Below are 26,006 nucleotides of genomic sequence, written 5' to 3'. Positions count from 1 at the left end.
AACACTGAAAAATTGGACTCGGATTTATCTTCTTTATAGATGATATGGACAATTATTTTTGGCCGTCTAAATGTGTTTCAATATGTGAAAGCCCCTGTTAACATAGTTTACAAGAGCCTACCAGTCTGGCTGAGCTACAACTGATCTTTCATTTGGTAAACGAACTTCACACTTTGCTCTGCTTGCCCTTTATGGCATTTTAGAGGTGAGCATTCCTGGGATAGCAAGTGAAAGAGTCTTGGTTAAATCCTTAGCCACATATTTGTACTGATACTTCTCAGTTTACCCAGGCAGTAGTTCAGACAAATCTATTCATTACTGCAAGGATAAAATGGCACAAGTGTAATTTGTACAAAATTGTGTGTATATATGAAATTACGGTCAAATGTGAATATTTTATATGCCATCATCACTTGGTTGCTCATATAATTTTGAAATCTTGTTCACAAGCATTGCTGAGTTAAGGAAGCAAATGTGAGACCAGCCATCAGCTACGATGATAATCATTATTACCAACAAATCACATAAAAATATCAACAATAACAATCAGCCCACCAGCAGGCAAGGATAGGTCAAGTACGAACAAGAGAGAGGGCATCTCAGCAATCCCTTCCACAGATTGTGGAAGCATGATTTCATTTGCAGTTCTCAATATTGTGAAAACTATGCAAATATGCTACTTTGCATTTGTGTAATCCTTTCAGAAAAGCAAACATGCCTGCAAACTTATACTAATTTTTGTAGTGAATGTTTTACTGTTACTCTTACAGTAATATTTAAAATGTACATTTTTTCATAAATATAATATAAATAACATTCAGTAATAAACAATTTAAAAATCTTATAACATTACACATTGTTAGCCAGAAAAGAATAAATATATCACTGTAGTTGATAAGATGTTAAGATGATTTTTTAATTCCTTAATTACAAAAAAGTCACTAAACTTTAAAAAATTGTCTAATGTTATCCAGAATAAATTAATCTAGTGGTACTTGTATGGATAAAAATTATCTGTATTTATTTTTGCATTTGAAAATCTACAAATCTCAAAAGATTTCTGGATTTACATTTGTGGATATGAATTTCATTTGCAGTGATAAACTGGAAAACAGTTAAAAGTTATCATTATACAAACTTTATAATACAATTATCTGATTTGTGTTATCTTTCATATAAAAGTGAAATATTGTGATAGAATGCTGTAAACACTTGGGACTTCACAGTTGTTCTGCATGGGACTAGGAAAAATATCACCATAAAAAGAGAGAGAGAGAGAGAGAGAGAGAGAGAGAGAGAGAGAGAGAGAGAGAGAGAGAGAGAGAGAGAGAGAGAGAGAGAGAGAGAGAGAGAGAGAGAGAGAGAGAGAGAGAGAGAGAGAGAGAGCACTTTGTACCTCCCATCAGATACAAAGAAAATAAGAACTGCTTTACACATTAAGTTTCCTAACCACAGATGGGTTAAGAAAATACTGAGTTACATTCACCTGATCATCCTGTATTTTCAATGATTATGAATATATGTTTGTGTAGAAAATCTTATGAGTCAGTAAACATCCAAATTACTTACTTGCCCACATCATGTGGTCTGTCTATCTTTCCTGACTGGATTGTCCCACCAGATGGGCAATAACTTGCTGATGCTTTTTTGATAACACAGAATTCATCTTAATGAAGTTCCATTATTTTTAATTTGACTTATAAGAAAATTAGATCCAAGGAAGTCTGTTAATCAAGTTTCTGTAAATCAAAACAGTATGTACCAATTATGCAGATAAATGATGTGTCAACAAAAATCTGAAAACTGCAACTTGCAGCTTAGGCATTACTCTCTGAGGACTTGTTAAGAGGCTTCTCCTTCCCACTGCAATCACTACCAATGGACTGTGTGTCACTCTTCTGACTATCTCCTGAGGAGGAGGAGGAAGATGAAGAAGCCCAGTCACCCCTAAAGAAGACCCTGGCACTGCTCAAGCTGAGATACATCAGCTCAAATTCCTGCTGATACTGCTGCAGACGAGACATGGTGAGTGCAAGTGTCTGCTGGAGTTTGTCATCTCCACTGCTGCATAACTGCCGCTGTTGCTCAACCTATTTGGTGACAAACAACACAAAAGTGCATGTCAATGAAATGATAGATGAAAAAAATTCTCATCTTGAATCAAAGACTAGTGCCTAGGAATGATAGTGAGCATGATTTATTAACACTTACAAAGCTGTCCCTTATCACTATTTCCTTCAATATGTGTACAGAGTAAGTTGCAGGCAGCTGAGGTTTGTAAACACATTGTGAGTGGACATGCTGTGAGTCTGTAGGTTGTGGAGAGAAAGTGAGAAGCAGGAAGCACTGATGTCATTGTTCACTAAAGATCTGTTTGGGTGTAGAATTTTGTTCTGCACTCACAGAACTTAGCCTGCACCCACCCTACATGCATTTAATCTGCTTAAATCTCCCAAACAATAAACTTTTAGTAAATTATTCAGTATTAAATAATATAAACATACTTGTGTATAGGCCAACCATGAGTAATTGCTAGAGAGATAATCAGCTACCCAAACTCTCTTAGTGTACCATTCTGGATCAATCTATACTTCACACCTTCAACAGACAACTGGCAAGAAAACTCACTTCATTTCACATGATTCATATTTCTTAATCATGTTCTTCCTAATTCTGCAACAAACACCTGTCCCTACCTTGCCTTCCTTGATCTCGAAACATTGCCCTGTAATATAATGTCCTGTTTAATGAAAAGCCATCTCGACCACACTTAGCCTGCAGCCGCACATTTTTTTTTGTCACAGATATGCTCACTCCACACTCACAAAATGTTTTGCATTGTAAGGCCACATCTGTCCTGCATCACAAGCACCCATGTAGAAATTGGTAATACAGACCCCAAAAATTGTTTTTTGAGACCTGATGATCATTACAGTTCCAACATCTAAGATGCTGTGCTTTGATCCCCTGGTCAGGGGGTTTGACCCTTGGCTGCAGCCTCTTATGGCTGAAGAATAATCTCCCCTTCAGGTCAATTTCTCAGAGTTTCTATGGAGAGGCTGAGGGTGGGATGGGGAGCAGTGCATACAAAGGATCTACATTCTTGGCAAAAAGAGTATACCTGAGTATATTAAATATACTGAGTACAAGACAAGAATCTCCACTGAAATGTGAGGGCAGAGTGCTAGAGTACTTGAAAGAAATGGGTGATAGAACTAGGACATGCAAGATGGGACAGGAATAAATGGACACTCTTTGAGTACAAGCCATTCACTTCAGGGAGTTCACAGCAACAGGTGTTACTTATGGCTTAAAATAATCATAAAGATACTTTCAATTATACTGCTTATGTTGCAACATTAAATGCTTTAAGGTTCAGTTCTACCAAGGCAACACAGACAACATGTAGCATGCGACTTGACTGGCTTTCAATAAATAAGTTGAATGCAGTTCTCAACCAAGAGACATGTTGCCTGCAACAAGGCAACATTGTTGTTGCCTGTAACATGCTACATCCTGTGTTGACTATTGAGTGCAACAAATCCTTTTCCACTATTTCAACAAAAACTAAGCCAGTTGTCAAAACAATGTCTCAGCAGACTGTCACTGCTGCTTTATATCTAGAACTGTGTGATGTTTGCAAAACATCACACAGCAACATTGCTCAAAATTATTTTATTGAAAAATTACTGACCAATGACCAAATATTTTCAAGAACTTTTCAAGGATGAGTGGATGAGTGTGGAAGATTTCAATATCTTCTCTAGAAAGCAAGTCCCATGATTAAGAAGAATGACACAAATTACCAGGATTTATTTTGGCTTTTGTGCTCACAGTGAAAAGCAGTATGCGAATTCTTGATCTTTACCATTGCCACATCACAGTTAAATATCTCGGCTATTCCCTGCAGTGCATCTAGTTTAGCATGGTTATTTTTGTAATCTGTCAAGCATATATCCCACAGAATCACAAGTTTTCTATATTCTTCTATACATTCTACACTCTTTTCTTGAGACCAGTTCACCTTGTTGCCTTTCAACATTGAATCCTGGCGTTCAACACTAGGCAGCAGGCTAAATTTTGTCACATGCATCAGATTAGACAGCAACATGTTGCCACCCATCGTGTGCCACACAGTCACATACTGTATGTAGCCTTCTGTTGAACTGGTTGAAACACACTTGGTGTATGTGACAATGTAGCATGCCACACATTACCAAAATGTTGCCTCAATGGAATTGTGCCTTTAAGGGCAACAATGAGGTGAAAACTGGAATTATCCATTGAGGAATTACAAAATGAAGTGTTGGCACTTGACACCAAAGTCATGAAAGAAAAATTCTAGTTTCATTTGTCGAGAGTGATTCAAGTGATCATTGTTCACCACCTACTTGAGCACATGCTGAATAAAAATAGTTCCCATTAGTGCATCATCTCCAGAATGGCTGTAGACAAAGTTATGATCTTACCTTTTCTCTCTCTTTGATGAACCTTCTCCGCACACCTGACCACCAGTGCAGAGAGTCAAAGGCAGCATTCTGGTCTAGCACCTTCAGGAGATAGGCAACACCTGTAAAGGGGAAAAACTATTTAATGCACAAAAATATAAATTCATCATAAAAACAAAGTAATTATGAAGGAAGAAAACTTTTAAGATGTAAATTAATATGGTCTAAATTATTTGGTCTCTGGATCAGCCTCTCCAAAAAATTTAATTTTGCAACAATTGGTTAATGTCACACAGGCAGTATTAGAAAGTAAGCTTGGAAATTTAACCTTTTATCAGTTGAAGGAGTTTCAGAGAAGAAGGATAAAAATTTACTCTATTATCATTAGATGCCTTCACAGTTCATGATAACATCTTGAGTATCTTTGTTTATTTTGATCAGCTTAGTGTTTCACTACACAATACTCACCCATAGCAAAGCCATCATCTGTGAAAGCAGCTCTTGATTTATTCTTTTTATTCATATTGTCTTTAGCAGCAAGAGAACTTTCGACAAAGTTTATTGTCATTGGAGGAATAATGAGGTAAAAGTTCTTGAGATGACTGTTCTTCTTGTCCTGGAGAGCTGGAGCAAACACGTCTACCAGCAGCTGAGGGGAAGAGATACAATATCACTAAGGCAGCATCACATTGGCCAAAGTTCAGTGAGCTCAACAAGCAAATTTTTCCTTGAGACCAAATTCATTGGTGTTCTCACACCAACTGTTTTACGACTCAATAAAATACTAATGAATTTACCAGGAAACAATGTGAAAAAAAAAAAAAGTATCTCTTGTATGGACTCTACCTTGAAGTAGTCAGTGTCTTGGTGGAAGTTGCGGGTGAGGTTGTTGATGACAGCATCGAGATTCTCAGCAGCTGTCAGGGTCTGTGGGGAAGTGTGGGCATCCCGACACAGCTGCTCCAGGCTGGCCACATCCTGCAGATCCGGGATGAAGCGTGCAGCATTGCTGGAGCAGTGAAGCCCACCAGACCGAACCAGTCGCACAAACCCCATAGCATTTCCTACAACATTTTTCTTAAATTATCACAAAGCAACTAATAAGTAAAACAAGAAATGGACAGAAAATGGAGATGATAATTTCCTTTCCCTCCACATATTTTCTTTCTTAACTTCCACCTGTCTCTCATTTTTCATTTCATACATTGATAATGACAGAAGTATCAGCCTTACCAATGTGTGAGATGAGTCCTCGAAACTGATCAAGGTAGGAGAGTCCCTCAGGTGTGACACCCAACTTCCTGATGCTGCGATTGAACTTCTCAGCACTCTCATAGGGGAAGTGCTCCTGGTTTGCCTTGGCCTGGCCAGAAAAATAAAAAAAAATACAACATGTAGAGTTAAGTTGCTTTATTTGATGCAAAAGAGTGTAGAAGTATGCATACATCACACATTCCAGGCAACTTTTCCAGTTATGAGTTATAGTTTACAAAAAATTCAACTCCACTCCATGTTTTGTTTTTTGCCTAGAGCTATTCTTTTAGAGAGAGAGAGAGAGAGAGAGAGAGAGAGAGAGAGAGAGAGAGAGAGAGAGAGAGAGAGAGAGAGAGAGAGAGAGAGAGAGAGAGAGAGAGAGAGAGAGAGAGAGAGAGAGAGTAATAAGGTCTTGATTGATTAATTTTTTTTATAAGAGCACACCTAACACAGGTCCCACCAAATACAGATGTTGAGGTAAGCCTACTTGAGTGCAGCTCAGGGATTATACACCATAATTACACACACACAGACATCATTTGTCAGAAGGAAGATATCATAATTATGAGAAATAGATTTAAATTGTTAAGCTGGATTGCATACAAATATCATATATTCATAAATACAGTTACAAATTAACCATCCATAACTACTCTGATTTAAGCAAATGATGGTTAGATAACTGGCTTCTTTATTACTTCTTTACATCAAAATTGGGAGAATGGAGAAAAAAATCAGTTGCATGGGGATCTACTGCAAAGGAACATGAATTATAACTGTGCAGTCTATAGCACTGAACTGATGGTTAAGATCAGGTACTAGGCAGCAAGGTGACCAAGGAATCATCACATCGTTACTCACCTCCCTCCAAAGCTGACGGTCCTTCAAGAGGCGAGACTTTATTTGCTCATCATACAGGAACTGAGAGAAGACATGAAACTTGCGCCGTAGAAACTGGTAGGTGAAGTTAACCTGTTGAGAGACCAAACCTGTATGAGGTGCCCTTGAGGGAGGGAAAAAACATGGGTGATAAAAAAAAAAAATATATCATTGTTTTTGCCATCTTGCTTAAATGCCTCACCTTCGATTTTGGAAAGTAATTGTGAGTCAGAGCTGTACATCCAACTTTTATTATCTGTGGTGATTCTTGAAATGTGGTTCCAATTATATCAGGCTGACATGTCCTATGAAGGGGATAAATGAGGCAAGGCACACACACTCACTCTTAAAATCACACCCACAAGCATTCTTTGAAAAAAAGTAACATCTTAGTCTCTATGGCCTTTAGAAGGAAATGACCAATCCTCACCAACCAAAGTGTGAAGGTCAGGAACAAAGTATATCTGGGAATCTCCACTTTAAGATCCAACTGTTGAAGTGATCCAGCCTAGATGTACCCTAACAGAACCATCCTAATGTCCTACATCTGATCTGATCCAGTATACAGCTAGATAAATACACACACACACACACACACACAGAAACACACATCTTCTCTTCAACCATACCGTGGTATTGATGATTCCAGCTCCGTGTGTGCGAATGGAGTTGGCAATGTGCTTGATGGTCACTGTGTTGAGGTGTTTGTTGTTGCTGGCTGCCTCAATGAAGAATTGCTGGTTGAGGTTGTACAGGTAGTGGCACACAAACACATGAATGTTGCGCATGATCTCCAGCACATCCACACCCTACCCTTCCATGGAATACACAGTGATTTACACTTTAGTAAAAACCACACACACAAAAAAAGTTTGGCAAGGTTTGTGAATGTGAGTAAAAAATGTGTTGGAGTTTAATTTTCAATTAAACTATTTCCTACAGTGTATATCCCAATACTTATTGTAAATGCATATCTACAATGAACCCTGGAGTCAGTGGACAGAGCACCTGGTCAAGGGTGTGAGAAGGCAGGTGTGAGGGCACTGTAAACAGGTTATATTTGGAGGCAGCAAGATTGCGCATCTCCTCATAAGTCCTCCAGTCATGCGGCGCCACGACAGTTAGGGCATAGAAGGTACTCTCCAGGTACTGCTCCACATAATCTGGTGACAGGACAAGGATGATGAGCAGCACAATAATGATGACAGCAAAATAATTTTAGCATCACAACATATGAACTTATATAGCACGGAAAAAAATAACAATAGTGCAAAGATGAAATGTGTGACTATTATTTTTTTTCTATGGAAGAGGGGTAGTGGCCAAGAGCAACAAAAAATTTCTGAAAAGAAAAGGCCCACTGAGGCACCAAACCCCAAACAGAAGTCAGAGATGGTCACAAAGAATAAATATCTTGAAAACCTCCCTCTTGAAAGAGTTCAAGTCATAGGAATGAAGAAACACAGAAGGAAGGGAGTTCCAAAGTTTACCAGAAAAAAACAGATGTATGATTGAGAATACTGGTTAACTCTTCCACCAGAGAGGTGAACAGAATAGAGATGAGAGAAAGCAGAAAATCTTGTGCAGCAAGGCCATGGGAGGAGGGGAAGCATACAGTTAGCAAGATCAGAAAAGCAGTCAGTGTGAAAATTGCAGCAGAAGATAACAAGAGACACAACATTGTGGCAGCAAGAGAAAGAGGCTGAAGACAATTAGTTATAATAATGCCATATATCAATAACCTAGTATTTAGGAGAAAAGGAAGTTGTGGTTGGTCATTCAAAGTTAACTAAGAGAGCACAGACTGGGGATATGATCACTACATAGGTTGCAAGCAGCTGTGACAAGGGAAGAGAAGGGGAACATGTACCTTTAACTGATATGAGAGCTGATGAGAGGAGGCAGAAAGGTTCCAGAGCCAACAGTGGAGACAGGTCCCTGATAGATGTCTGGAAGGGATTACGGCTATCCAGCTGGAGGTGACTGTGCGTGCTGAGCCGCAACTCTGTCTCCACTTCCTTACACACCTTGTCCAACACCTGAGGAAGAATTTTTTTTTTTTTTATATAAGAGAGCCACTGGCTAAGGGCAACAAAAATTATGAACAAAACAAGAGGCCCATTTATGGTCAGTTCTTATACAGATGTCTGATAAAATGGTAAAAAAAACAGAGGCTAAGTGTCTTGAAAGAATCCAAGTCATAGAAAGGAGGAGATACAGAAATAGGCAGGGGGTTCCAGAGTTTACCAGAGAAAGGGATGAATGATTAAGAATACTGGTTAACTCTTCCATTAGAGAGGAGGACAGAATAAGGATGAAAGAAGGAAGAAAGTCTTGTGCAGCAAGGTTATGGGAGGATGGGGAGGTGTTCAGTTAGCAAGATCAAAGAGCAGTTAGCATGAAAATAGCAGTACAAGACAGCAAGAGATGCAACATTGCAGTGACGAGAAAGTGGCTGAAGACAGTCAGTTAGAAAAGAGGAATTGATATGACAAAAAAGCTTTTGATTCCACCATGTCTAAAATAGTGGTATTACCCTTTTAGACATGAGGAACAAGAACACTGTATTTGTCCCCTGTGTATCATACCAGTGACTGAAATTATGCTGTTGTCTCAAAGGAGAGTCTGTACTGAAATTCTTCTTCTCCAGCATTACAACTTCATACAAAGCAAAATAAGAGATATGTGCAGGAAAGTATATATTGTGAGAGAGGACAATAAGATAAAAAAAAATGCCATAGTTGAATATCTCATCTAACACCTAAATAAGCCTAATTTCATCTAACATCTTCCTCTAGTGTTACAATTTCATAAAAAGTAAAATAAAAGGAATGTGTGGGAATGAGCATACTCATATTGTGAGAGAAGAAAAAAATCACTGAATATCGTATCTAACACACAAGTCTAATTTCAACTAACATTCTCATATCCAATTGGATACTTCATACAGAATATCATACTACACGCTATTACAATCCATACTATTCATGATATTAAAAGTTACTCTCATACTTAAAAGTTACTCTCATACAAGATCAGCATACATACCAACTCTTTGATGTACCCATACATCTCCTCCTTAAACTCAATGACAAGCTGGTCTGGGGTGGCAAGATGGCAGCAACCGTCCAATTGCACAGCACAGTCTTGCAATGCAGCCAACATAAACTGGAGAGCAAAGCAACCTGATTGTATATGTATGTGCTCCTCTGAGTGTTATTTATGAGACTGTACTCTCATGGGGCTCTTGTCTCCATATCTCATTTGGTGGAAGTTAATAAAATCAATACCAATGTAAATTAAGGGAAGGCTAAAGTGAATGTACCAGGAAAACAAGGTGCTAGGGAAGGCCATGAGGATCTGCCCTTACATACATGGATGCGGTGGACGTGTTGGAGGGTCTGCATGTAGTTGGTGAGGTAGGTGGGCAGGATGACAGTATGGTGGTACAGGATGGCACAGTTGGTGGCCTGCTTCACACGTGTCTGCAGCTCACAGGCCAGGTCCAGGCGCCGCAGACCCACCAGCAATGAGGAGATGTCTTCATTCTGACAGGATATAAACATTTCCATTTGTCTGCCTATCTATCCACTTGTCTATCTCACACACAAACACACTAAAAAGTTTCCCTCCAAAACAGTAACATGGCAGAAGTAATATTGGGGAACAAAATCATGTACTGCACAGATTAAGAGAAAATTAAATTTTGAGAAAACTTTAAAGTTAAAATTCAGAGAAATAAGTAAACTGGTTGTAATGCAAGTAAGACTATTTTGATAACATGCAGTAATAATACTTGTAACAGTGTTGTGCTGCATTTGTATTGCAATGATACAAAAATATAAATAAATTAAGGATAATCTCACCCCTTAAAACCTCTAGATTTTAGAACCTTCCAGATCTCACAATTAAGGGATAAAAAATTCAATCTTTACCATCTCCTTGACTCTCCTATACATGTACTATAAATTACAAATTTTGAGAAAACTATTTCATCCAAGCACACACAAAACTCACCCGCAGCGCCCTGGCTTGATTGGCCAATGACAGTGCCACACGTGTCACCAGGCGGCGCTCTTTGGTGCCTGAGCCAGATAGCATGTTCTCCACTAGATTGAGAGCCATCAGGATGTCCAGGCGCTGGGCATCCAAGCGGGAATTGGAGACTCGATTCTGTGATGAAAGAAACCAAGGATATCAAGAAAATGTCATGGTGAGATCAAAGGAATGCATATAAGCCAGGCAGAGTAAGTAAAAAGATATTGAAGGAAGACAAGGAAAGCATACACAAGGATCATCCTGAGGGTTTTCCTGTTGTAGACATCCATCCTTCATCCTCAGAAGACAAACATACCTGGATAAAATGAGACCTCACAATACCTTATCTATGAATTGCTTGCACAGGGTCTTGCTACCTCTTTGAAATTTTTACTCGCATTACCAATAAACCCACTAAGGATGTAATTTAGTGATACACGAGTCACGCAACCACACGGCTTCTCACCTTCACACTGGAGATGATGGACAAGACCTGGTAAGTGAGATACTGGATCACGTGTGGGAGGGAATCAGCCAGAAGTGAGCTGTGGCGGTGGTAGGTGTGCTCAATGGCCTTGAGGGACTCCACCAGGCTGCACACACTCAGTGCACACGCCTTGCCCATCGGCCGACTCAGCACAGAATGGAGGTTGAGCACCGTTTCCATATTGTACTTGACTGTATGTGCGATGATGAGCCCCTGGGATAAATAGAAGCATTGGATAAATTTACACTTAAGGATGAAAAGTAATCTTGATTTAATCAAACTGATACATTTATATTAAGAGGAACTTATTCTTAGGATAGAGGAAAGGAATTCAAAGTACCTGCAGAAGGAGGGAAGCTCTTTGGTTGAGATCCTGATTGTTCATCTGACTGGAGTGTTTCCTTGCAGCAGCGTCCAGGTTGACAGCCCACCCACACACCTGCACCACAACATGGAGATGTTTGGAGATGTTTTTTACTCATCTTGCCAGAAACTCACTCAATATTTATAAGAAGGAAAAGGATGTCAGCAATGACACTCCTGTTTGAGAAACTTTGGGTAATTTAAGAGACTATGAAATACTAATGTCATTCAGCATTCAAAAAAAACCCATTACAGTGGTGAAACAAATGAATTTTACAATGATCCTCTACAATGATTTTATGGAACACTGAGTTGCAGCTTTTACACAAAAGGTTATAATAGCCATAGATCACATCTTTCTCTTACCTTATACTATGATGGGTTTTCTTTAATACAGTAGCTGGTGGGGAGTAGAGCAGTAAATTTTACCAGTCTAGTTAAGATCTAAAGATCTCTTGCTTATAAAACAAGATCCAAGATGTAGAAATACCTGCAGATTCACTGCTTGAGCTTCCTTGCCAATGGTCTGTGTTTTCTGCGCTAAGTGAGTGGTGCGGTGGGCAAGCAGAGCATCCTGAGTCTTACGGTCAAACAGCTGGCTCAGGGTAGGGGCTGCTGAGGGGATGTGACGTTCAGGCAGCCACACCACCGAGCCCACAAGAGTGATGGATGGAAACTGGGAGCAAAAGCATGTTAGCAATCTTACTTCATCTATAGACAGCAAAATGACACTAGTTCAAGTTTCTTTTTGTCATCAGTCTACCTTTTTGAAGAGATTTCCCAAGACCCTGGATAGCCTCTTGTCTTGGCAGTTGAAGACCACCTGGTGGAACACTGCCAATGCTGTCACACCAACCACTTGTGGCTGGTTGTCACACCACCATCCCTCACCACTGCTTTGTTCCAGCTGAAGCACAACAAATAACCAAATATAAATTAGGGGTGAATTTCCTTTTTTTCATTTTTCAGTTTCAGCTCTGGAATTCTCTCTTGCTGTGTAAGTAAAAGAATATGTGGTCATATACTTGTTCTTCCATCAGTGGTTAAACATGTAGAGCAGGCAGCCATGCAACTCAGCGCCTCACCTGGCCACACCATCCAAGGACCACTGTCATCATTTCTTCCCGCAGGACTCCATTCCGTGTTACCACCAAACCCTCACAGTCGTACACCTGCCTCAGCACAGACTGCAGCCAAGAAATGCATCACTCACTCTATATTTCTAGATAATAATACTCAATTTTTATAACTGATTCCAGAATTCTATCATGGTCTCTAAATACAATAAGCTCTTCTATATGTGCATTTTTATAATTATATATAGATGGAAAAGATAATTTATTAACTGCAAATATTAAATTCCATAGAGTGCAATAATTATTCAGCATTTGTACTTTGAGTCCACAACATCGCCAATCTCATAGTTAAATGATAAAGCAACACTCAATTACTTTATCCCTGCACATAAGAATGATCCACTGTATTATGATATAGTAAAGTCTTCTGTTAAATCTGAAAACTTAACTATCTCTTTCTCTCTCTCACCATAAACATGGTACCCTGCATGACCGCCACTTCCACATCTGCAAGGAGCTTCTCCAGAGGTTGCAAGGATGCTTTGTCCTGTCCAAACCTGTGCTGGTCCGAGGCAGCAGAGCGCACCAGCCGCCGGTATGCGCCCCAGTGTTCATGCAGCACAGAGTTGCTCAGCACCACCTCATCCATGGTGATCAGCGTGCCCAGCAATGAACCAAGGTGCTCGTACATCACCTGACCAGGGAACACTTGGCTATTTGTCTGCTTGTGTCACATGTACCATCAGTGGGTGGATGAGGAAATGATATAAGATACACCACTGATGGGGATGAAAGACTGAAGATTCTACTTGATTCTTGAATTAGTGAGTTGGACAGAAAAAGGATGAAGGTAAGTCCTCTTGTAACATAGCTGCTTTGTACACCCTATTATACCTAACCATCTTCTTCGGGGAATTCTTCAAGACAGATATCAGATAGAGATAGACTGATGGTTAGAGAAATCAAGAAACCTTCACAAACCTGGAAATGAACGTCTGAGACATCTATTGTCACGCTTGACTTTTTGTCTGTCCGGTACAGGGATGTCAACTGATGCATGATGTTACGTATGACTTTCTGCACACGCTGCACATAGCAGGCAGCATGGTGCAGTGTGGAGAGCACCCGGGACAGAGACATCTGGGACTCTCCAGTCTTCTCACCTTCTGCAGCAACTGTAATTAAGATGCAACACAAGAAAATTGGCGAGTCACTACAATCACCTACATACAGAGCCACAATGAAGCAAGAAGGGAGTGTTTGGATAGGGCCATCCCCTTTACCAAGTACTCAGGAAGAGAAGGAGGTGTCAGAAATTATAAAGTAATTACACTGAGATAACAATTAATTACAGAGAACAGATAACCTAGTTTTACCTCCATTGCCATACAACATAAGCGGAGGATAAAGCTTGCTCTGAGCCTCCTCCACAAGCTGTGATGCCTCGAGGCACAGAGCACTGAAGGTCAGCACCACCTTGTTGACCATCTTGTTGCCAGACTGCACCAGCTTCACCAGCGATAGGTTTTCAAATGGTGTCATCTAGAGAAGAAGGAAATGTATGGAAACAAATGGTATGAAAAAATGCTGGCTGGTTTAGGACCGTGATTCTTTTTTTATTTAAGATATATAAAAATTTATGCATCACCACTGTAAGAAAAGGTCTGAAGCTCTTTCATGTTACAATGACAAATGGATACTAATATGAATTCATATTCAATTTTGATAATCATCATCAATTCTATCATTACTTGATGAGGAAGAGTGGCTGTGCATGACAGGGATGAATGGAGAGCAGATGTGAACACACACACTTGGCAGCCTCTTGGAGAGACTTGCCTGTGTCTGGCCTTGTCAAGTCAGATGCAGTAGCCCAGGTACATCACTGCTTACCTACCTTGAGCATGACAGGATCAAGCTTCGGGTCCCAGGGTGGGGCAGGATGAGGACCCAGAGCCTCAATGATCTCCTCCAGCTGGTCTCCATGCTGCTCAACAATTCTGTTGTAGCGCCGCAGCTCTTGCTCGGCCACAGTCTCTGTTGAGGCATTGTACAATATAATTAATATTATCATCATTATTATTCCCATTGCAAATAAGACAGAAATGCCGCATACCCCATACTCAGAGTTTTCTCCAGCCTGCATCAACATTTGTATTCACAGGTTCTCTCACTGACCAATGTAAACAAATAATTGCTGTGAGGCATTTGTGGGTCAAGCTTAAGTTCAGTGCATACAAATACATGATGTCATTAGTTTAGCCAACTAATTGCCAGCATCTGCTACTGGTTCACCTTTTGTTTTCAAAGCTTTGTATCTAATATCATGCTGCCACTCTGCCCACTGTTATGATTTAGGTAAGACACTGCCTCTTCTGCTTAATTCATGTAATTCTGAAGACAGTGCCCCAGCTATGAGGTTGTGAAATTTGCTTGCATTCAATTTGGAAGCCATTCATTGTTATGTGGCCAAAGGACTGACCTATAGCAGTTAGTATGAGTTCTGGAATCAAGGAAGAGGGAGAGCAGGCAAAGTCACCTGGTTAGTAGTAGATAGTGTACGGTTATGGAAGTGGTGTAGTGGAGACCCCCTGAGCCTTCATGAAAGAAAACCTCTGGAGTTGGAAGAAAATGGAAGTTGGGTATTTATAATAGTTAAATTTGTCCTTATTTATTTTTGTTGTATTTTTGTACTCTGGAGTTTTGTACTTTTGTGGGATAAAAGGTTAGGGTATAGGTCAGCAAGTGTCTATTTTACTGGACTCCTTCCAAGATTGAGTGCCATCAGTATGCAACTGATTATAAAACTGTTGTATGACATGTCCAGAGTTTGATGAAGTGTGTAGCCAAAGATACCTGCAGTCTGAAGATTTTGTGAATAAAGCAAGGAAGCAGAGGAGACAAATCAGGCTTTTCCTTTCCCTTCCCTGGTACTGAGACCATGCTGGGATAATAGCAGAACACTTCAGTAGCAGTACATTTACTTCCTCAACTTTACAGTTTGCTTTCCTACCGCCATCCACATCTATTGTGCATTTGGAATGAACCGAAGGAAAATGGAAAGGAGTAGAGTTCTAGTCATTTCAAAGCAAAAGTTGATACCTCTTACAATCACGATCTACACAATAAAGGAATCAGCAATGAAATTGGTGAATTAAAGTAATCAAAATCTAACCTGGCCTTCAGATGAAAACCTTAATGTTATTTCAATAATATCCTAAAGGGGAGTATTTAGTGAAATTGCTGATCTATTCTTCGCTGGGAAGATTCAAGGTACGTATAAAAAGTTAGATCAACTCCATATTTTTTTCCTCATTACTGAAGGATGGGCGGGGGGAAGTGATTAGTAAGGTTTAGTTCCCATTCCCTCACTTACTACAGAGGAATGGGACCGGAAAACAGAGTAAAAATAGAACAGATAAAAAAAAAAAAGCAGCTGTAAAGACCCGCCCACCTGGAGGATGGGGGGAGGGTCTCACTTCTCAATGCGCCCCTCACAAACTACTCGTGAATATTTGGCCGCTACCAGACAATTTTAAATGGATCTAGCATACATTATCACTCTGCAGTGAGGGAATAACCGGACTTACTGTGGCTGTTTTCGTCGTAATCTATGTCGACTGTCATCTCGCCGTATTTCTGTCTGCCTCTGTTTACACCGCAACCCGCCCCGCCCCCTGCTCGATCTTGATCTTGACGGTACAGGTGGCACAGGATCACTCCTGAGCCAGGCCTTTGGATCGGCAACTCCTGTAGAAGGGAAAAAAAAAAAAAGAAAGAAACGAACAGCATCCTCTATCCTAATTGCTCATACACCTGGCACGCCACATTCTCTCCAGAAACTCTTTCACCGCCTCAATCATCCTTTCATTCGCCTCTCTACACAGTCCCAGCAACAACATCACCCATTCCTTTCCTGTCTTCTCCACTCTTTCATTCCTATCATGCCCTAGCTCAGTCAGTATCACTTGTATCATTTCATACCTGTCTCTGGCATACTTCACACACTCCAGCACCACATGTTCCACCGTCTCATCCTCTCCCATGTCACACATCTGGCACACTTTGCTGCGGGACTCAGACCACCTGTAACTCCTTGCATTCACATCCATACACTGTGCCCTCGCTCGAAAGAGAAGATCACCGCCCAGGCTTTCATCATACCACCTTTCATACCTCGGGGCCTCTTTCTCCTTGTACCATTCCAGGGTCTTCTTTCTTTCCATTTCATTCTTCCATTCATTCAGTCCCACACATTTCACTTCTTTGTCTATCTCATTCTTCCATTTTCTCACATCCCATTCGGCTCCCACTCTGCCCCATTCACGCTCATTTTGATTCCTCCCAGCCATTCTTATCGCCCACACAACTTGCAATCCATTCCTGTCTGTCATTCTCATGCATCTCTTCCTCCATTTGCTTCCACTTTCATTCCACAGGTACACCTTCCTTGCTATTCTTGCATCATCCATTCTCTCAAGCCTAATCTTGTACCTAAGTGTGGTTTTTGTCAGTCTTTTTCTAAAGGTGCTCCATCCCATGTCACCTCTCAAGGCTTCAACTGCTGTGCACCTTGGTGCACTCAGTGCCATCCTTGCTACTCTATTCTGGCACACTTCTAACTTATCAATTTCACTTTCATTCCATGCAATCACATCCATACCATACATTATACATGGCACAGCCACACTCTTCCACACTTCTCTCAACACATCATACTTGCTCTCATCCTTGCCACGCTTCCCAATTGACCTACCCACTGGATTGTTTTGGACCCCCTAAACACCTCCAGACACACTCTAACACCCACTAAACACACCAAATACACTGAAAGCACTTTCACGGAAGGCAAATACTACAAAGACAGACAGGGCAGCAGGAAAAATTAACCTAAATATTGTTTTCTTAGCATTTTCCTGTTTTATCACCTCCTCCATTCCTTCTCTCTTCCTCTTTCTCCTCTATTTCTCTTATTTTCTTACTCATTCTACTCTTATCTACACGTCTGAGTTTAGAAACACGTGGAAACACCAGGAAAACACTGCAAAGTACGATAAATATTACCGAGGAGACAGCGGAGCCGATCAAGGTCCCGGGTCTATGATGGCGGCAGTGACGTCACGGCTATTTTACGTACCGTAACGGATTTCATTTTGAAACTGACGCCTCGAAAAAATGGAGCTAGGCTCAAATGCCTTATATATTCTGACTTGACAAATACTTTAATTAATATTCACAATATTATAACAGCTCCAGCCTGAGTAGTATTTAAAAAATATCCAAATTAATTATGGAAAAAATGTTGAAATATTCGGCAGCATTTTAATCATTGAAAAGTCCACAACATTTGAATTTTCAGGAACGTAAAAATTTTTAAAAAATCTGAACTATTATCTTACACCATCAAAAGTTACCTGGAGCAAGAAGTAAACAAATAAAACCGAAATTGTGTAAAAAACAAGTGTTGGAACCTAAACACGATTAAAAACCACTGAAAAGTCCACCCATTTTGACTCAACAACAAGATAAAACACTTTAAAACATACGAACTATTTTTTCAAGCAGTGAAAAGTTAGTTACAAGCTGAAATAGAGAGACAATAACACAAAAAGTGTTGTAATCACAACTTTTAACAGGACCGTAAACCATTTTTAAAGTCCATTTATTTCTCTCAACAGGAACGAAAAAACACTTTAAAAATCATAAGCGATTTTTAGAAACACAAAAGACGTTATTAGAGCGTGAAATAAAAAAACAAGTTTCTCAAAATACTGCCAAAAAAACACCCCACATTTTCGTAAAGCAACACAAAATTGAAAACTCAACACAAGCAACGAAAACATTTCTAAAGCAAATAATTATTTTTATAAACCATAAAAACATGCTATACGAGCAGAATAAAGAAGTTAAGAAAATTACCAAAAAAATACTGGAACCAACAGGTTGAAACAGGTAGCCAGCCATCACGGTGACCCTTGGCAGTGGAGAGAACGGCCGCTATTTTGCCTGTTATTCTTCCATCGTAACTAAATGAGGCAATGGCGGATATATCTAGCTAGCGGATATGAAAGCCTAGTCATGTAACTCCACTTTGTGACGTGTTAGGCTTACAATTAATAAGATATGAAGCAGATAAAAGCTCATAATAAGGACGCCCTACCTCTATCTGTTTGTTTACATAGATCTCCCTTCAATATTTAGCAATTTTCAGACTCAGATGCGAGGAAACCCTAAATAAATTATAAATAACCTCAAAAACACCCAAATAACGAATAAACTGACAGGAAGTCCGCGAGAGGAGTGTGTTACGGTGAGGGCGGTAAGGCTGACAGGAGGAGGCTGCAAACACTGTACTCACCTTACGTAGCTGTGTCTCTCTGGTGCTGCTTGATGGAGGAAGAAGCTGCCGGGAATATACAAACACTGATAGCTATTAGGAGAGTGTGTGGCAAGACTGGCCAGTGCTGACTAAAACAATGTAACACCAATCCCTCCTTCCCCAGCGCCCCTGCCAAAACAATGTAATCACACCACCACCACCGCCAGGAATATGCACTGATCACTATTAGGAGAGTGTGTGGGAAGACTGACCAGTGCCGACCAAAGCAATGTAACACCAATCCCTGCCTCCCCAGCGTCACCACCACCACCACCAACGCCCCCTGCCCTCACAACACTATTCCTTAGCCCGTGAGGGCCCTGCCTGATGCTGATGGTGATGATGATGATGGTAGTGGTTGTGTCAGCTTTGTAAGGGAGCATTTAGCTGTAGATAGAATACAATTTTTCACTCTCTGGAAACCACCATGCTTGAAATGACAACTTCAAATAAAGAGAATTTATTTTTTTTATTGATAGTAACTATGTTAAATGTAGCAGCCGTGTTACCTCCCTTGAAAACATTCAGATTTTCCTTGACGATGCTTGTGACACACCCATAATCTCTCATACGTCCACCCACATCCATAACATTGCGCGCGCACACACACACACACACACACACATAACTAGAGCATCACATACACATATCTTTAATATACTCGTACATCTCCAGACATATGCCCATAAGCCTCATATACCCAGCCATACTCACAACCTCATCCTTATCTATAAGCCATATAATATCCAGCCATACCAATATATCACCTTCATCCATAAGCTTCATATACCCAGCCATACCCACAACCTCACCCTCACCTGTGACCTCAAAAAAAAAAAAAAAAAGTTCCTCTACAGAGCAAAGTTTACATGTTACCAGCAGACGAAATACACTTTCCATCTCATAAGTGGAACAAAATATTCACATGTTAAACCTAGGAAAGGCAAAGATGTGAAATACTTCATTTAACTTTTTGGGGGATTTGACAAAAAATTGAACACTTAAAATTAATTCATAATGATCTCCTTCATGGCAGTGAGGAATGTAAGTAACTTAGGGTGTTAACTTAAAATACTGTGTGAATATTTCAAAACCAAGAATCAGATGTGGAATATTGCTTTCTCATTGTATATAAATAATAATAAAAATTAATCTACCTTAAATTTTATTCAGCTCTATCCATTTTTACATTTATTGACATTACTGTTGTGCATAATTTTCCATGTAATTAAAAAAGAGTTAAGTTAAAAAATAAAAAAAAAGAGAAACAAGCAAAGTGGACTATTAAAGAAAAAGGATATTCACCATAACCATTCTGTTAATCAATATCAGAGTATGGAGAACATGCATTCAGAAATCTGTTAACTGTAGCAGACTATACACTGCCTCCTGAGTCTGTTCCACAGCAGGGACCTTAAACAGACTTTTGATGGGACTCCAGGAGGATGAGGAAGCCCCCTCCACTACTGGACCCTCAGGGTGCTCTGGGAGGTCTACTACTGAGTCATCTTGGGTAGAATGTAAGAGTTCTTGCTGCTGCTGCTGCTGCTGCTGCTGCTGCTGCTGCTGTACTTGCTCAGCATGGTCGGTGCGGATGTGTTCCAATACCTGCATCTTTTTACCGTAGATCTGTCCACACTCCTCACACTGAAACACTGGTTTGGTGCCATTGTGGACTTTCATGTGGTTCGCAAGGCGGCGAAGAGCATTGAACTTGCGGCCACAAAGTTTGCAAATGTTGTCTGTCTTCACTGATTTCTTTATACCGTGAGAGTATTCAATGTGATTTTTCAATGTATCACAAGTTTTGAATCTCCTTTTGCACTTGTGACATTCATACTTTTCATTCGCCCTTAAGTAGCGCAAGTATGGACCCTTACTTTTCTTTTTCTTGGGAGGTTCACTGTTTGTTTCAACTTCAATGGGATCAGCTTTCTTATACTGGTTATGTTTGGCTTCTATGTGGAACTTGAGTCTGAAGGATGAGAAGAAAACTTTGTAGCACTGTTGGCAGACAGCAATATTTGCTGCCTCTCTGTCCTCCTGAGTGTGCTCCATGATGTGACTTCGAAAATCATTGGCTGTAGCAAGTGAGGATCCACACGACTTACACAAGAATGGATCACTCTCATGATTCTGATTTACCCGATGAAGAAGTAGGTGATCACCCGTATAAAAGTGAATACCACAAGTTCGGCACATAAACTTCAGTTCTCTGACAGATTTAATTCTATGTGTAAGCCGAACGTGTTTTTTGTATGCATCCATATTTGTCAACTTATGTTCACAAAATGGGCACTCAAATGGGAGGTGGTCCCGGTGCTTATTCATATGATCAAACAGTTGGTCTGTGGTTGTAAAGTTAAGGTGGCAAATGGTGCACACTGAAGAACGCTGAGGATGCATTTGTTTCCTCTGTGTTTCTAGCAATTCCTTGCTGGATTTCTGCACCTTAGATTCTCCACATTTTTCAGTACTACCTCCCATGTGCACCTTGACATGAGAAAACAGGGACAGGAGTGAAGAGGCATGGAAGCCACACTCACTACATTTCTTAATGAGGGACCTTGACTGAACTGGATGGGATGGCTGCTGGAGATCAATCATCTGTAGAAAGTCCTCTTCTGTTACTCCAATGTGAGGCCTTGGGTCCTCATCTTCATCTTTTTCTTTAGAAGTTCTTCTAGACACCTTCTTTCTGTTGATTTTAAGCAAGGCTAATCTATTTGAGTAGGTCTCCTGTGGGTTGCAGGACAGGAAGGTGGAAGATGTGTTGGACATGCCCTCAGCCTCACAGTGGGACACCAACTGCTTCATGTGAATGTTGCTGGGAAGCAACCTGTCAGTGGTTGTTTTACCAGGTGTTTGTTGCCTTTGTTGTACAGGACCTGATAAGCAATAGAAAAAAGCATCTTAATGAAAAACCCTGAGGCTGGAGAAAGTACATTAGCAACAAGGTACTGCTGTATTATACTGATTACATAAGAACATAAGAACATAAGAAATAAAGGAAGCTGCAAGAAGCGACCAGGCTTACACGTGGCAGTCCCTGTATGAAACACACCTACCTATTTCAATCTGTTATCCCCATCCATAAACTTGTCTAATCTTCTCTTAAAGCTCTCTAGTGTCTTAGCACTAACTACTTGATTACTGAGTCCGTTCCACTCATCTACCACTCTATTTGAGAACCAATTTTTTCCTATCTCCTTCCTAAACCTAAATTTTTTAAGCTTGAACCCATTATTTCTTGTTCTACCCTGGTTGCCGATCCTAAGAATTTTGCTTACATCTCCCTTGTCATAACCCTTATACCACTTAAAGACTTCTATCAGGTCCCCTTTTAACCTACGTCTCTCTAGAGAATGTAAATTTAACAGCTTCAACTTCGCCTCATAAGGAATACTCCTCATCCCCTGTATCCTTTTAGTCATCCCCTGTATCCTTTTAATCATCCCCTGTATCCTTTTAACATCCCCTGTATCCTTTTATCATCCCCTGTATCCTTTTAACATCCCCTGTATCCTTTTATCATTCCCTGTATCCTTTTAATTTAAGACAGTGGAGCACAGCCAGACTGAATGGCAGAGATGCTCTTCATGAAAATGACAAGAATGGGTAGAATAAAAATCTAAAGTAAGAAGCAAGTGCAAGGTGATCTAAAATAATCATCACACACATGCACACAATTATATATAGACCAGTATCATTTACATCAGTTGTGACAAAAAATATGTGAAAGAATTGTGAAAGATAGATGGATGAAATTCTTGGAAGAGAATGGCTCAATAACTGATGGACAATTTGGATTTTGTAGAGGGAGATTATGTACAACTAACTTGATTTGTTTCTACTCAAGAATAATTGACATAGTACAAAGTACAAGAGTGAGATGGCTGGGTAGATAATATCTACCTGGATTTAAAAAAGGCCTTTGAAAAGGTGCCACATAAGAGACTCTTGTGGAAGATAAAGAACATTGGTGCAGTGGGAGGGGGACCCTTGAAGTGGATGGAAGATTTTCTAAGCAATAGAGAAATGAGAACAGTTATTAAAGGTCAAAAGTCATCCTGGAGGAAAGTATTAAGTGGAGTACCTCAAAGTTCTGTAATAGCTCCAGTCATGTTCAATGTGTATATTAATGATATGACAGAATTGATCAACAGCTATATGAGTTTATTTGTGGATGATGCTAAACTGATAAAAAAAAAAAAAAAAAAAAAAAGAATAGAAACAGAGGAAGTTCAGAAAGCTTTTACAACAAGATTTGACCCAGAATGAAAAATGGAAGTGTGAATGGGAAATGATTTTAATGCAAAGAAATGTAGCTTACTGAAATTTGGGAAGATTAGAAAAAGGCCATCTGGTGTTTACATGCTGGGAAATGACTATATTGGAAAAAGAACAAAAGAAAAAGACCTTGGAATGATGGTAGCAGATACATTAACAGCTGACTACCATATAGACAAGATTGCTGGAGAAACAATGAATCTGCTAAGGAATATAAGAAATGCATTTGTATACTTGGATGAAGAAATTATGAGGAAATTAACTGTAATGATGATTCCTCCAAAATTGGAATATGCAGCTGTGGTATGGTCACCAAGTCTAAAGAAACATATCAAGAAACTGGAGAGGATACAAAGAGCAGTAATAAAGATGATCCCAGCCTTAAAAGACAAGACATACAAAGAGACTAGAAAAACTAAACCTTCCAACTCTGGAACAAGGAAAGTAGAGAGGAAAATTAATTGCAACATATAGACTAATGGAAAGACTGGAAAAGCTAGACAGCAACAAAATTGTGACATGGGATACAAGAGATACTAGAGGACATGGAAAGAAGCTGAAAAAAAAAAAAATTTGTAGAAGAGATATAAAAAATAATAGTTTTCCACAAATAGTTGATACATGGAACTGTCTCAACAAGGATGTGGTGCAAGCAAAAACTATTCATAATTTCATGGCCAAGTTAGATGATAATAGATACAGAAGCGAGACAGTACCAGTATAGTTCCTTTCCCGCATGACACAACTAGGTAATCACACACACGCTGATAAATGTCATGTGATAAAATTTGGCAGAAGTTCAAGGAGACCCGATTGGAATTATAAATTAGGTAACACAATTCAAACATCTTTAAAGAAAAAAAAAACAACAAAGACCAATCACTAAAACACCATATAAATGATAAGGAAACATGCACTATTTATTGGCAAATATAACCCTAAAAAACGGATATTATGAGCTTGATTCAATCCCGTAAAAATACAATTAGGTAAGAACACACACACACACACACACACACACACACACACACACACACACTAATAATACCTGTGTTTTGAATAAGTGAGCCAAACAATATACCTAAATACAAAACATACCTGCAGGAATAACACGTCAAGACAGCTGATGTTGTTGACGTCGCTTAGTTCTCCAAAACTCTCCCGCCCGCTCCCTTGTTTGGCGGTATCGCGTGCAAGTGTCCCTCTGTGAGGAAGTCTACTTTATGCTCCACACCCCTATTATCTTTGTCAAACTCGTGTATGAAAGAGTCTATGGGCTGATATCCCAACCGGAGCAAGCACGATCATCAACTGTCACTATGAGTTTATATAACTCATCATCAGTAGTCTTATAATCCATTATTTATCAAATATTTGAAACCTCCGAGTAGCGCCGATTCGCACAGTTCCGCAGGATATGGACATATCACCCTGCACTTTGACTTTTGAAGTAAATACTCCGAATTCCACGTTTATTTTTGTAGTGTAGAGAAAGAAATGACTCACGCTGCCCCATGTATTATTTCAACGAAAAATGTTAACTATTAACTAATTTAATGGTCAAAGTAGGTCGGCCCTTCACTTCACTTGTAATAATGCAAAATATGAGGCGCAGTCGATCGCAGCAACGCGAACTAAAAATCCTGGAGTCACAAGACCCCTTCGCACTTCCATATTTTACAAAAAAAAAATTGGACTACAAAATCAATTTCTTTGGACATATTTTGACAGAAGAATAAATATACCATATTCACGTGGAATTTTGTGGTCTACCGCGGGCCGCAGTGTGTAGACGACGCGCCCAAAACAGTATGTCCTCGCTTCACTTGGTTTCATGACGTTCCTCTTTATCTCTTTATTACAAGTAATTACATTTTACTTTATGTTAACGCAAATAAAAATGAAGTCAGAGCCAAAGCAATATTTACCATTCTCTTTCCGGCCAGATTTGTCAAGGAAAACAACAAAATATATTTCCTCATAATACTGGAATGAACTTTCTTAAACCATAAAAAAAAAAAAACACTTAATAAAATAGAAAATCTAAGAAAAAAGAAAGAAACAAAACAAATTAAAAGAGGTCCTGAAATATTCAAAATAGGAGAATAGACAACTTGACAGTCTACTTCCATGTGATGTATTTATGGTGACACCGCCGCCGCGAGTCAGTAATTCAGCCAAGGTGCCTGCTGCCTGCAGGAATGAAAAGAACATGACGATAGCAGGAAACTCCGTGGATGATCAGCTGCAACGACATGGGTAACCAAACAGTATGTGTGGAACCTGCATAAACAAGGAAGCAAGAAAGGCCCAGGCTGTTCACTGTTGAAAGACACTTGGTTTATGTGGTGATGTCATAAGGTCTGTCGTCCTCACAGTTGTGGTGGTCTGCCTGGACTGGATGTGATGCTTGTCTAAGGGGAAATCCATATTATATCTATTATAAAAAAAAAAAACATGTTACCCTTTAAGATATTGTTATCTATATAAAACATCTAATTATCATTCGTCAGAGTAAGAAAAAAGGTAATAGTAGTAGTAGAAGTTTGACTAGGCTAGGTTTGGTTAGGTTTGGTTTGGTTTATCATCGTCGTAGAGAGAGAGAGAGAGAGAGAGAGAGAGAGAACACACACACACACACACACACACACACACCAATGCATTTGCAAACCTGTGCTCTGAACTGATGGATCATGCTGAATGAGCCTGTATTAACTCAATGTATGCCGAATTTTGTTGATTTTCTTGGTTGACAACATAGTTTTAATCTTTTAGGTTTTTTTTTTTTTTAT

The 26,006-nt window shown here is 39.7% G+C and overlaps 2 protein-coding genes across 2 annotated transcripts; both read right to left on the bottom strand.

Moving 5' to 3' along the window:
• Positions 1-18: 18 nt before the first annotated feature.
• Positions 19-19,322, bottom strand: LOC135105486 (WASH complex subunit 4-like). Its single transcript, XM_064013614.1, has 24 exons — positions 19,137-19,322; positions 18,904-18,948; positions 16,136-16,295; positions 14,443-14,582; positions 13,922-14,087; positions 13,527-13,720; positions 13,015-13,239; positions 12,555-12,656; positions 12,233-12,376; positions 11,960-12,145; positions 11,447-11,545; positions 11,086-11,319; positions 10,599-10,754; positions 9,956-10,129; positions 9,630-9,749; positions 8,452-8,620; positions 7,590-7,744; positions 7,211-7,390; positions 6,564-6,674; positions 5,682-5,811; positions 5,295-5,512; positions 4,917-5,097; positions 4,470-4,570; positions 19-2,090 (listed from the first exon to the last, which is right to left on the bottom strand). The coding sequence occupies exons 1-24, from the start codon at positions 19,305-19,307 to the stop codon at positions 1,818-1,820; spliced, it is 3,834 nt and encodes a 1,277-aa protein (XP_063869684.1). The 5' UTR covers positions 19,308-19,322; the 3' UTR covers positions 19-1,817.
• Positions 19,323-20,075: 753 nt separating this feature from the next.
• Positions 20,076-24,977, bottom strand: LOC135105487 (zinc finger protein 729-like). Its single transcript, XM_064013615.1, has 3 exons — positions 24,960-24,977; positions 24,313-24,418; positions 20,076-21,812 (listed from the first exon to the last, which is right to left on the bottom strand). Exon 3 carries the CDS (start codon positions 21,739-21,741, stop codon positions 20,275-20,277), a length of 1,467 nt encoding a protein of 488 aa, XP_063869685.1. The 5' UTR covers positions 21,742-21,812; positions 24,313-24,418; positions 24,960-24,977; the 3' UTR covers positions 20,076-20,274.
• Between the last annotated feature and the right edge of the window lie 1,029 nt (positions 24,978-26,006).

Source organism: Scylla paramamosain, chromosome 12 (assembly GCF_035594125.1).
Source record: "Scylla paramamosain isolate STU-SP2022 chromosome 12, ASM3559412v1, whole genome shotgun sequence".
NCBI classification, from domain to species: Eukaryota; Metazoa; Arthropoda; class Malacostraca; order Decapoda; family Portunidae; genus Scylla; species Scylla paramamosain.
This window is presented reverse-complemented; position numbering and strand designations above follow the sequence as displayed.